At 49.5% G+C, this 12,726-nt stretch overlaps 1 protein-coding gene across 1 annotated transcript; it reads left to right on the forward strand.

Annotated features, from left to right (window-relative positions):
- The first annotated feature begins 4,226 nt into the window (after positions 1-4,226).
- LOC114586462 (derlin-3-like) lies at positions 4,227-11,338 on the forward strand. Its single transcript, XM_028709950.2, has 7 exons — positions 4,227-4,399; positions 4,805-4,870; positions 5,120-5,193; positions 6,679-6,772; positions 7,359-7,554; positions 9,387-9,477; positions 10,511-11,338. The coding sequence occupies exons 1-7, from the start codon at positions 4,307-4,309 to the stop codon at positions 10,614-10,616; spliced, it is 720 nt and encodes a 239-aa protein (XP_028565783.1). The 5' UTR covers positions 4,227-4,306; the 3' UTR covers positions 10,617-11,338.
- The last annotated feature ends 1,388 nt before the right edge of the window (positions 11,339-12,726 follow it).

Consider the following 12,726-nt stretch of genomic DNA (forward strand, 5'->3'; position numbering starts at 1 on the left):
CCTCGCAAGAAAAGGGAAAAGTTGACAGCTGTGCGGGAGATCCGGGTGGTCCTATCTCCCATTTCATGGACGTGCAAAAGGATCCTGGAATCGGCCTGTCGATGGTTAATGCTAGCTACAAGGGTCTCTGCTCTGTCTTCATTTTCAGAAGCCTCAATGCTTGTGAATATCAGTGAATACAGTGGTACCTCAGGTTAAGTACTTAATTCGTTCCAGAGGTCCGTTCTTAACCTGAAACTGTTCTTAACCTGAAGCACCACTTTCGCTAATGGGGCCTGCTGTTGCCGCCGTGCCGCTGGAGCACAATTTCTGTTCTCATCCTGAAACAAAGTTCTTAACCTGAGGTAATATTTCTGGGTTAGCGGAGTCTGTAACCTGAAGTGTATGTAACCTGAAGCGTATGTAACCCGAGGTACCACTGTATCAGTTCCTGGAAACTGCAGCAGGGGAGAGCGTTCAAATCCTGCTTTGGGTTTCCCATTGGAGCAGGGGTGCCAACTTGAATAATATATTGGCTGCGGCGGCCGGGGGGGGGGGGCAGGTAAGCCCTGCCCCACATAATCGATCACATGATGCGGTACATGCACATTATCTGAATGGCCATCCCAATCAAATTTGGGGGGGAGGGCAGCCCCCTCAAATATTTTATGGGGAGAGGGCGCTGAAGCCCCAAAGGCCCCTAGGAGTTGGCTCCTGTGTATTGGGGCATCTGGTTGGCCACCGGGAGAGCAGAATGCTGGATGCCTGATCCACCAGGGCTGTTTTGATGTTATTATGGTAAAGGTAAAGGACCCCCTATGGGACGCGGGTGGCACTGTGGGTTACACCACAGAGCCTAGGACTTGCCGATCAGAAGGTCAGCGGTTTGAATCCCCACGACAGGGTGAGTTTCCGTTGCTCGGTCCCTGCTCCTGCCAACCTAGCAGTTCAAAAGCACCTCAAAGTGCAAGTAGATAAATAGGTACCGCTCCGGCGGGAAGGTAAACAGCATTTCCATGCGCTGCTTTGGTTCGCCAGAAGCGGCTTAGTCATGCTGGCCACATGACCCGGAAGCTGTACGCCGGCTTCCTCAGCCAGTAAAGCGAGATGAGCGCCGCAACCCCAGAGTCGGTCACGACTGGACCTAACGGTCAGGGGTCCTTTAAGGTAAAGGTAAAGGGACCCCTGGACGGTTAAGTCCAGTCAAAGGCGACTATGGGGTTATTATGACTGTCCCGCTGGCCTAACCTGTTTCTCGTTTCCTTTTGGGGACCCAATCCTCCGCAGCCCTGGGCACGTGTGCCCTTCCAGCCAGTCTCAGGGCAGATCCACGGTGTACATTACATGACCTTTCCCCCCAAAGAATCCCGGGAACTGAAGTTTGTTCAGTGGTAGGGTTGGAACTATAGTTCTGTGAGCAGCAAACTACAGTTCCCAGTATTATTATTTTTTTTTGGGGGGGGGTTGTCGCTTTGGATGTGCTTGAGATGCAAGGTACGGACCTGCCTTCAGTCTTTGGCTGCTCTCGGGAGCCACCTGGTGCGAGAGTTGAGGCCCGCTAGGGTCAGGCTGGAAGAAAGGAGCAGGAAAAGTGTTCTCTCCACTCTTGAGGTTGCAAAGCACAGCACTTGTTCTCCTCTCTATTTAAATCTCCCTTTGTGTAGAGATTTTCAAAAGGGAAACATGACAAATCTGAAGAATCATGAATTGTGCAGGCTGTTTATGTGAGCCAGATTTAATATGTTTCCCTCAATGATAGTAAGAGGAAGATATTTAGCTCTCCCAGAAGCAGAGCGTCTCTGCAAATGTAGTAAACAAGAACCTGATACTTTGGAGTATATTTTCTTTTCTTGTGATTTTGGCATTTATGCCAGAAGACAATTATTAGAGGCCTTACAACTTAACAGGCTCAATTCTATGCCACCAACAGTTCAGGACCTGCTCTAGGACAGGAATGATCAAATTCCTTTAATAGTGGCTGAATTTTTGAGTGCTGTCCATGCAGAAAGACTGGGCCATTATAAAGAGATTTAGTGGTTCTTAATTGATCGGTGATGTGGTAGTGTTATATTGTATTATTTATGCAAATTGATTTTCTCTGGACAAACCTTGCAATGCTGAGCTCGTATTTTGCACAATTTGTATACGGTGTTTGTTTGATCATGTGTGGTTTACTATGGCTAATAAAGGATTGACTTTTAAAAAAGAAAGAAAGGCGCAGACTGCGGTGGCTGTCTTAAGGGGGTTGGGAGCATCTGCAGGTGAAGGGCTGGCCTGGCTGCTAAAGACCCGATTGCTCGGGAAAAGCCACCGGGACTGCAGGGCCGCCTCCCTCTTCTGATACTGCTTAGTGCCTCTGGCAGGCAGGATGCGCTCTCCTCCACATCAGCTCTGGGGCACCTACCTGGGCTTTACATAGGCCGCCCAGGCAGCCCATCCCTGGGGGAGGTTGTGCCTCTGCCAGGTGCTGCTGGATGAGGGGTGAGCAGACCAGAATCCCAGCCGACGGCTGCCCTTCTGGCACCCCCCAGCAGCAAATAATCTGAGGTTGCGGACATGGCATGCATTGAAAGCCCAACAGCCAATCTCCCTACTCAATGTGGATTACAAAAATTTTGCAAATATATTGGCCAACAGGCTAAAGAAGGTTTTATCTAAGTATATCTTTAAAAACCAGGCAGGATTTCTGCCTGGAAGACATATGAAAGACAACATAAGAAATGTTGTGGATATTTTGGAAAACTTAGAAGCAAGAAAGAGTTGTAAAGCAATGTCAATGTTTATTGATGCAGAGAAAGCCTTTGACAATGTATCTTGGAGTTTTATGTTACATAATTTAGAGAGTATGGGGATAGGCCATGATTTTTTAAATGGTATTAAAGCGATCTATCTAGAACAAAAAGCCAAAATTATTGTAAATAATGTGGTTTCAGAGGAAATTAGAATTGAGAAGGGAACCAGGCAAGGGTGCCCACTTTTCCCTCTGCTGTTTATTTCAGTCCTGTTGTGAATATCAATAATAATAAAAAAAGAAAGCCCACCAGCCGGCCCCTTCTTGGCCCTCTCTGCTCCCTTCCCTTTGAAGGAGGGCAGGATCCAGCAGACAGACGCAGCAGATGCAGGGCCACATTGCCTCCCCGTGAACCCTCTGGGGGCCATAGCCCAGTGGCGGGCGGAGTTGGATGAGAAGTTGGCAGGACTGCCTGAACACCTTACATCAGAAGCGAGCCCCGCTTCTCGCAAAAAAAGCTCCTGGGAACTGTGGATTACGCCTCACAGAACTACAATTCCCAGCACCCTATACAAACCATAGTTCCCAGAATTCTTTTTTTAAAAAAATAAATTTTTATTAGATTTTCCACAATGATAACACAAACCACAAAGCAAAATGATACACGAAAACAGAAAAAAGGGAACAATAGACAGATAAACAATAACAACAAACTTAATTCTTCACAAATCCAACCTTTTAAACATCTTGGTTGACTTCCTCAAATCCCTCCCTTCTGAGTTTCCTTGTAATTAAAAGTAACAGCTTTCCAATATCATAAATAAACTAAAACAATTATGGTCCATCTTATTCACTTTTCTTAACATTCTAAATCCCATTTACGGTATTTAATCATAACTTAGTTTAATCCTAGGCCTATTTGTTTCTTTCAAGTAATTTCTAATTTTTTTATATTACAATATTTATTCAAACAGTCCTTAAATTTCCTCCAGTCCTCTTGCAACTCCTATTCTTTCTGGTCGCGGATTCTTCCAGTCAGGTTCTTCCAGTCCAGAATTCTTTGGGACCTAAGCCACGTGCTTTGCATGTTAGTGCGCGCGCGCAGCATTCGATTCCTCCACCGAAATTCCGAGAGTTTCTCCATCTAGCAGTTAAGCTCGGAAATCTCCTATCCGTTCCATGAAACGCCTCTAGAACTTTATCTATCCGGGAGCCCCACAGAGAGGCAGCCATAGCAACGGATGGGTCCTGCAAATAGACGCCTCCTTGCTGATTGGCCGACCGTCCGCCGGCCACGGCCACGTGGCTTTTTCTTTCCCCGACACAACAACACAGCCCGCGCCATGCCATTGGCTTCAAAACCCGTCGCTCCTTACTTGCCCTGCCCCGCTGCATAGAGAGTGGCATCCCTCCAGCCCTTGGCGAGCCTGTGAGTGCTCCTGAGTGGCTGCGCTCTCTTTCGGCCACGCCCCTGCGCCCTCTCCCCGCCCTATCAGCGGCTTGACAAGCAAAGGGGCTTGGCCGCTCCCGGAGCCCCGACCTTAAAGGGCGCGCAGCCCTTTCCGCTCTTGCCTCGGGTCTCCTCGATCTCCCGCCATGGCCTACCAAGGATTCGCCGCGGAGTACCTGGGCATCCCCGCCGTGACGCGCGCCTACACCACCGCCTGCGTCATCACCACCGCTGCCGTGGTAATCGCTGGGGAGGGGGAGAGAAAGGGAGGCAGGCGGAGATCCAACAGGGAGAGCCGCCACAGCCCGCCCGGTGCGATGCCCGCCTGCCTTGCATGGAGCGCATTTTCTTTCCGGCCCGAGGTTGGCTCGGGGCGGCGGCGGCGGCAGCCCCATCGCCCTTGCCTCGGGCCTGGGGTGGCGGTTTCCGTTCCCTCTTGCCAGCAACCCTTGGGCTCTGCTGCCCCGAGTGGGGATTGCACGAGGACGGCATTGCACGCCTCTCCTCTTCCTGGGAAGCAGCTGGGATGAAGGGCGGACGAGGCAGGGCTACCTGGAAAGCCCATCAGAGCCAGGCAGGCGCTGCCTTTGCTGTGCGCCCAGGATCCCTGCTCAGCCCATTGCCTGCCTTTTTGTATTTTGCAGCAACTGGAGTTCATCACGCCTTTCCAGCTGTATTTCAATCCGGATCTCATTTTCAGGAAGTTCCAGGTGAGGCCTGGCCCTGCCCCCGTTTGCTTGCTAGCCTCAGGGCAGGATGTGTTTCCAGTGGCTGTTTGGCAGTCCCATGCTCGCTTCAGAAAGGACCTATTTCTGGGGACAGGGGAGTTCTCAGGAAGTGTTGGCGGAAGCAAGCAACAGGCTTCTTGCAAGAAGACTGTGTGTGCATCTGGTGGAAGGTGCTGGGTTGGTGCTGTATTTGGCCACCTGGTGCTCTTTCCTTTTCTCCTTTTCTTGCAGATCTGGCGACTCATCACCAACTTCCTGTTTTTTGGGCCGCTGGGATTCAGCTTCTTCTTCAACATGATATTCCTGTATCCTTTGACCCTGACTACTTATTTTTGCGCTCTCTCTCTGCCCCTTTCAAAAAGTGTTCTTGGCTTATCCTGACGGCACAATGACCTGCCCTTTGCCTCTGCTGCCTCTGAAGGTCTGCATGGGTAAACGACACAGCCCTTAAGACAAAAAAAGCAGCTGGAGAGCAGAATCCTAAAAGTAACAGGAGCCAAAATTCATATGGTCTCTTAGCAGCAGTTTCTGACCATGTGGCTCACCTACAACGTGTGAGCAAGGACTATACCCCAGTTCATGGACTGGGAGGGAGACACAGGCTGCACATGTTAAATAGGTAAAGGGACCCCTGACCATTAGGTCCAGTTGTGACCGACTCTGGGGTTGTGGCGCTCATCTCGCTTTATTGGCCAAGGGAGCCGGCGTACAGCTTATGGGTCATGTGGCCAACATGACTAAGCCGCCTCTGGCGAACCAGAGCAGCGCATGGAAACGCCGTTTACCTTCCCGCCAGAGCGGTACCTATTTATCTACTTGCACTTTGATGTGCTTTCAAACTGCTAGGTTGGCAGGAGCAGGGACTGAGCAACGGGAGCTCACCCTGTCACGGGGATTTGAACCGCCGACCTTCTGATCGGCAAGTCCTAGGCTCTGTGGTTTAACCCGCAGCGCCACCCGCGTCCTTTGCATATGTTAAGTAGCAGCACACAAACTACCTCATTAAACTGTAGAGCAAAGTATCAAATTGGTCCAAGATGTAAAACTCAGAACTCTTAAGTTTGGTGGGAATTTTCTTCCCAGGCCTAGGAAGCCCACTTAGCTGCACAGCTCAGATGGGAACCAAGGCAAATCTCAGCTTGCTAGAAGGAAGCCTGGCCCAAGTCAGGAACTGGAATAGATGGAGAGGATTTGATCTGTGCCACAGTAATAGGGGTATTCAGACCATACCCCTCACATACTTTTGGAGCAGGGCGTTGCTGACATGAATGGATGATGATGAGATCAGAAACTTCCATGCCTAGTAACCATAGCATACAAAATCTCTCTTCTTAGGACTGAAAGCCTGTTAACAAGATGCTTTCTCCAGAGTATTGGAAACTCCTATGTATACTTACGAAATGTGCAGTTGGGGCACACCAAAAAGGAGGAGCTCCATGTATGTCCTGCTACCCTCTAGCCAAGGGCTGCTCAGGGTTAGGGTTAGGGTATGCAAGTTGCTATTGTTTTCAAAGGAATCTCCAGTCCTTCTGAAGCCAAATCCCCACCCAAGTTCACACTGTGCTGCAGCAGGGCCAAAGGTGCTGCCTCTAACCAGATGTGTTGGGCAACCTTCTGCCCTCAAGGTAAAAGGCACTGTGGTTTGGTTCAGATCTGCCCGCCCTTGCCCAAGTGGCTGTTTTTGTGGTGAAATGACTTTTGTCCGCATTAGCCCTAGGGCTATTCTGCCTAGCAATCCATCCATCCGTTAGTTTCCTTTACTACCTCCCTCCATTGCTGCCTGCTCACAGGTACAGATACTGCAGGATGCTGGAAGAAGGCTCTTTCCGCGGAAGGACTGCAGACTTCATCTTCATGTTCCTCTTTGGAGGGTTTCTCATGACAGTATCCTTTCCCGTTGATTTGCTCAGTGTTCTCCTTCCGGATTGGTTTTGCTCTCACCTGGGACCATGGCAAAGGGGCTGCCACCCTGTCCATTCTGGCTTCATGGCTTTTCCTGTATCCTGATTTTTGCATAGCGCACACACGCACGATTCACGATATATTGCCAGGTCAACATTTTTGAAACAGATTGCCACAATATGGACTTCAAACTGGTTTTGGATGATATATCAGTATACTGTCCAGCCTTATTCTGGACCCAATTCCAAGGTGCTCTCATTAGTGTTTAGAGCTCAAAATGACTCCCCCCCCCCAAGTATCTGCAGGATTGCAAGATCTGCAATACCCTCTCGGGCATTAAGACCTGCAGAGGGAGTGCTTCTGGTAGTTCCACTGCCAAGAGGTTAGGGTGGTAATTTGTTTTAATATTGTATTTTTAAATTGTTGTGACCTCCCTCGGACCTTAAAATGAAGGGCAGGTAATAAATAATAATAATGATGATAGGAAGCTGCTTTAGGGGACTCTTTCAGCCTTTGTTGAGCCAATTAAATCTCTCCACACCCCCTGCCTTGACTCTGTAGCTCTCAGCTTTTTGGACTCTTTGCCAGCCTCTTCTTCCTGGGCCAGGCCTTCACCATCATGCTGGTTTACGTGTGGAGCCGGAGGAATCCCTATATCCGCATGAACTTCTTTGGGCTGCTGAACTTCCAGGCGCCTTTCCTGCCCTGGGTCCTGATGGGCTTCTCACTGCTGCTGGGCAATTCCATCATCATTGACCTCTTAGGTGAGGGTGGGCGCTTCTTCTTCTTGCAGAGCTTCTCGGAATATCTGTGAGGAGCTGGTTTTCACAAACAGTGGCGTAGCATGGGGCTGGGGCTACTGGGGTAATTGCCCATGCACAATTTTTTAAAGGGGTGCACTGCTGCAGCTGCCACCCTGATTGGAGGAACTCCCTGTCCTGCCCGTCTGCCTCACCTGAGCAGCACGCCAAGCAGGAGGTGGGAGAGGATGGGCTTTTGCATCCCTTGGCCAGGGGGCATCCCCCCACCTGTGGGGGAGGCGGGCAGGTGGCAGCAGCAGGGAGGTGCACATGTATGTCCCACCGCTACTCCACAGCTCTGTCTGGCAGCGGCAGCAGCAGCAGAGGCAGCATGGAGACACCAGTTTGGGTTGCAATACTTTCCTTGCCCCGAGCACTGGCAAACCATGCTATGCCACTGCTCACAAAGGCTTTGCCAGGTGAGGGCTGTGCTGCCTCTGCAGCTCCCTTGCAGATAGTTGCTTTGCTGCCTTGAGGACTATTCAGATGCTGTGAGAGGTAACATGCTGATAATGCTGGTGTAGCTTTCCAAGACGTTATCTTTTAGGAGTGTTATGTGTGGGTGTTGATGAGGCAAAACACCTAGTCAGTGCCTGGAGGCGGTTTCTCCAAGGCTTGCAGCTAGCTATGGCTGTATCCACAGGACCAGGTCCTGGTTTGGGAAGCAGTTAGAAAAAGGGGATATCCAGGCAAGGCAGCGCAGTTCCTGGGGACAGTCTAGGACAAGCATGGCCAAACTTGGCCCTCCAGCTGTTTTGGGACTACAGTTCCCATCATCCCTGACAACTGGACCTGTTAGCTAGGGATGATGGGAGTTGTAGTCCCAAAACAGCTGGATGGCCAAGTTTGGCCATGCCTGGTCTAGATGTGCTGCTGTGGAGAAGAGTCCTAAGACTGGATGGAGGTGGCTGGCTTGAGGGGGTAGGGAGAAAAAGGAGGATGGGTTTGTGTAGTGATAGCACATAGTAAAGTCCCTTGGTTCTTCTGCTTTTGAAAGCAGGTTTCTCCCCCAGCTCTGACAGCACTCACTAGTGACCCAACAGATGTGGTCATCCTGAGAAGGTGGAAGCAGAGAGTTAGAGATTCTGTTTCCTATTGGCCAGAGGCTACACTGCTGGGTCAATGACCCTAAGAGCGTCATCCTATCCCAAACAGTTGTCAAATGCAGGTGTTTTTACCTTATTGAAATCAGTGTCTGTACCTGCTGGGTTATGGGACGCGGGTGGCGCTGTGGGTTAACCACAGAGCCTAGGACTTGCCGATCAGAAGGTCAGCGATTCGAATCCCCGCGACAGGGTGAGCTCCCGTTGCTCGGTCCCAGCTCCTGACCCACCTAGCAGTTCAAAAGCACGTCAAAGTGCAAGTAGATAAATAGGTACCGCTCCGGCAGCAAGGTACATGTTGTTTCCGTGCACTGCTCTGGTTCACCAGAAGCGGCTTAGTCATGCTGGCCACATGACCTGGAAGCTGTCTGCGGACAAACGCCAGCTCCCTCGGCCTATAGAGTGAGATGAGCGCCGCAACCCCAGAGTCGGTCACGAGTGGACATAATGTTCAGGGCTCCCTTTACCTTTAACCTGCAGGGTTTAAGAAGAGTCTCAATTTACAGGGCTCATGCCTCCTCTTTGAACTGCTGCTATGCTGCAGAAGATTCTGGTGGCAAATTGTCACAAACCAGCAGTGCACCAGGGGAAATGTATTTGGGTGGTGGGCTATGGAAACGAAGCCATTGCCTCTAGCTGTACTGGCAAAAGAGATCTAGATAGTAGCTTCTCAGACCTTTGTTTCTCCTGCAGGAATAGCCGTGGGTCACGTCTACTACTTCCTTGAGGATGTCTTTCCCAACCAACCCGGAGGGAAAAAGTTGTTACTAACACCAGGATTCCTGTAAGTAAATGGCCAACTTTATCAGGCAGTCCTACAAAGCAGGTTGAAGAATGGGCCACCCTCATTCAACCATAGAAGCACACAAAGAGGCAGTATTATGATGGACGCAGATGTGGCGTTTTCCTCCTGCCTTGACTAGAAAACGGGGAGAGGGAGGATCTTCAGTGTTTGAAGGAAGAGAGCAGGGATAAAAGGAAATGGAAAAGGACTACACATACATGTTGGTTGTACAGTGGTGCCTCGCAAGACAAAATTAATTCGTTCCGCGAGTTTTGTCGTCTTGCGATTTTTTCCGTCTTGCGAAGCACGGTGTCGGGAAAGTTTTGGAAAAGCTTCAAAAATCACCAAAGTCTTTAAAAACCTCAAAAAAGGCTACCACACCGCGTGCTATGAGTTGCTCCTCGAAGTCAAGTCGCAACTGTATTAACGGTGTTAAGAAAAAGGAAACAAACTTGCAAGACGTTTCTGTCTTGCGAAGCAAGCCCATAGGGAAAATCGTCTTGCAAAGCAGCTCAAAAAACAAAAAACCCTTTCGTCTAGCGAGTTTTTTGTTTTGCGAGGCATTCGTCTTGCGAGGTACCACTGTATACACCTCAAAACATTAACAGAGACAAATACCACCAATGAGCCTCGTTTGATCCCCAGTGTACACTTGGTGCCATACAACATTTGGCAAGGCTAAGCAGGTCCCAGCAAGCTCCCCGCACCCCGTGTTATAAGAAAGGCAAACTGCTCCTACAATGCAGGTTGCCAGCCACAGACCCTTCCTTTCCTTATAGGTCCATCCTGTTAAGTTAAATGTTTCTGGTCCTGCTTAGGAGATTTAGAGCATGTTTAGAGATCTTGATGTGCTCTTCGGTGCTGTTGTGTCTCAGAACAGGGACCTGTTTTTGTGTAACAGCCTCCCACAAAAACAAGCAAGCAAGCAAAAGGGAAGGAGCAGCTCATTTGAGCTCCTCTTCCAGTGTAGGAAAGTGTGTGTTTTGTCTTTGTGGCATGGATCTCATTTTGTGGTTGGGGTTTTCCTTCGCAGAAAGCTGGTATTTGACCCTCCCGAAGAGGACCCCAACTACAACCCTCTCCCGGAAGACCACCCTATGCCTGCTCCAGACCAAAACCTGCCACAGGAACCCCAATAGTGACGGCACAGCAAGTCCCTTCTGCCTAAGACTGTTCTGCACGGACAGGTGTGTGGATGGCCCCCTGAGCAGCTCCACAGCTGGGTGGGTTGCATTCTCCTGCCACTCCAATTCCCTTCTGCTGCTAAGCTGTCCTCTAGTGTTGTGGATAGGATGGGGGACAATTCTGTTTATGTGCCAGATGCTGTAAAGGACTAGAAGATGATGAATTTGCACTGGACAAACTACAGGCAGAAGGCAACCGGGCAGATGCTGAGCCTTGCACCCCGTCAACTTCCACGTTAAACCAAAAAATCCAATCTCCTGTTGCTGGCCTGTCTGGGCCCAAGAAGATAGGCTGTTGGTGGAACTGCCCCCCGCCTCAACTCTGGATCTGACCCAGAATTGGGCCTAGCATGTTTCAGCATTCTCAGGCCTCACTGGGCAGTTCTTGTGCAGCCAGTACTAATTCCATGAGAAGTCTGCGGACTGCCCTGACCACCTGCCTCTCCAGCATTCCCTCACCTACTTCTCTGTTTTGCCCATTTATTTCAACCTCTGTAAAAATAATAAATGTTGGAAGCAGAATAGAGTGCATAGCCACTGTGTCCTTTAAAGTTACAGCTCTGGATCTCAGGAGTTAAGTCTCTCCTGTTTTGCAGCTGTGGCTGCAAATATACAAGCCAATGCCTCAAGAAACTCTGGGTGAGTGGGGCTAATTAAAGTGAGACCTGAATCCAAAATCTGTTTGCCTCTTGACTACATCTTTTGCTTCTTTCTGGGTCCTGACCCTTGACATTATTCTCAGGCAGCAATTAAAATGCCTGATACCATGTTTTATAAAACTGGTTTAATATAAAAGCTGCTGCCTGAAGTTTTGGTCCTATAGTCTCAGAAACCCAGGGCATGCCTTGAAACTGATGGACCTTGGCTGGGCTCTGCAGCCTTCAAGGGAACCTTCCTCACATGTAGTGTCCTGTTTTCCTGCCATGTTGGGCTTCCCCCAACTAGCTGCAGCTTACATGGAGGAATCAGAGAAGGAAAAAGATGCAGATGCTCACCCAGAAGCCATTCTGAATACTCCCTGGCTTCATCCCATGGCAAGCCAGTGTTGAAGGCCAAAGCCATGGGTCCACACTGGGCTGCTTCACAGAAGCAGATTCTGGGATGGGATACTGGCAACATGACAACAGCCTTAGTATTGTATGAATATCAGGATGTGCTGGTCCTGGAAAGGGATGAAGTGTTCCTGCAACAGCTGCTTTCCAGGGAGCAGGAGGCGGCTTGTCATTTCTATTATGTAACATGATCCAACTCACATTAGAAAATATATATTTTTTTAAAGGTAGTGCACAAACAGCAGCACCTTCAAAACAGTACAAAAAAGTATCAGCTTACAGAGGGGAAAGAAATACCTGTGTTTCTCTGTGAAGCCAACAATCCAAATTGCTGAATATCCGACCATTAGACTCTGGCACATCACTCTGGCTTAGTCCTCTTGTAGTGATCTGTGGCTCTTGCTAATGTTTAAGAGACAGATGTTGGAAAGAGAAGATGCCCCTGGTGGGGAGAATGTACAAAGTACCAGCCTGCAAGCACTGCCTGTGACAAATTGCTTAGGTAGTTGATTCAGGCCTTGCCTAAACCCAGTGGATTCTCCAGCTGCAGCTTCTGTCGGTGCTGCTTGGCCGGGCTTGCATACAGCTGCATGCACTGGAGACCCACAATGCCAGTTCAATGTTCGGGCAATAAGCATGACCTGCCCTGGTAGTATTCTGCTGCAGAGTGTGTGTGAAATGGGATTGGGGAGGGAGAAGGCAGCCTCCACCCCATGCCAGATTCAAGTGCTTTGTTAACACATAACAGGCTACAGTCCCAACACAGACTGTTCTTGTTGTTGCTTTTAAGACATATTCAGAAACTGCACTGGGCTCATTCTGCTAAGAGCAGGTAAAGCAGATTGACTCCTGTACAGACACATTTTAAGACTTAAAAACATCTCTTAACCTTGCTGCTTTAACATCAAGCACTAAAACAAAGCTAAGCAGATTTGCTAACTGACTCTTCCTTTGTGAAAGATGCCACAAGCTAGCTACTGTTGTACCTTTTCGAGAAACTACATCCCTCTCTA

The sequence above is a fragment of the Podarcis muralis genome, chromosome 16 (assembly GCF_964188315.1).
Source record: "Podarcis muralis chromosome 16, rPodMur119.hap1.1, whole genome shotgun sequence".
Taxonomy (NCBI): Eukaryota; Metazoa; Chordata; class Lepidosauria; order Squamata; family Lacertidae; genus Podarcis; species Podarcis muralis.

Coding starts and splice junctions, on each gene's coding strand:
- LOC114586462 (XM_028709950.2), top strand. CDS start 4,307: ATGGCCTACCAAGGATTCGCCGCGGAGTACCTGGGCATCCCCGCCGTG. Junction 5,194..6,678: donor TTCTTCAACATGATATTCCT/GTATCCTTTGAC, acceptor GCCTGCTCACAG/GTACAGATACTGCAGGATGC. Junction 9,478..10,510: donor TTACTAACACCAGGATTCCT/GTAAGTAAATGG, acceptor TTTCCTTCGCAG/AAAGCTGGTATTTGACCCTC.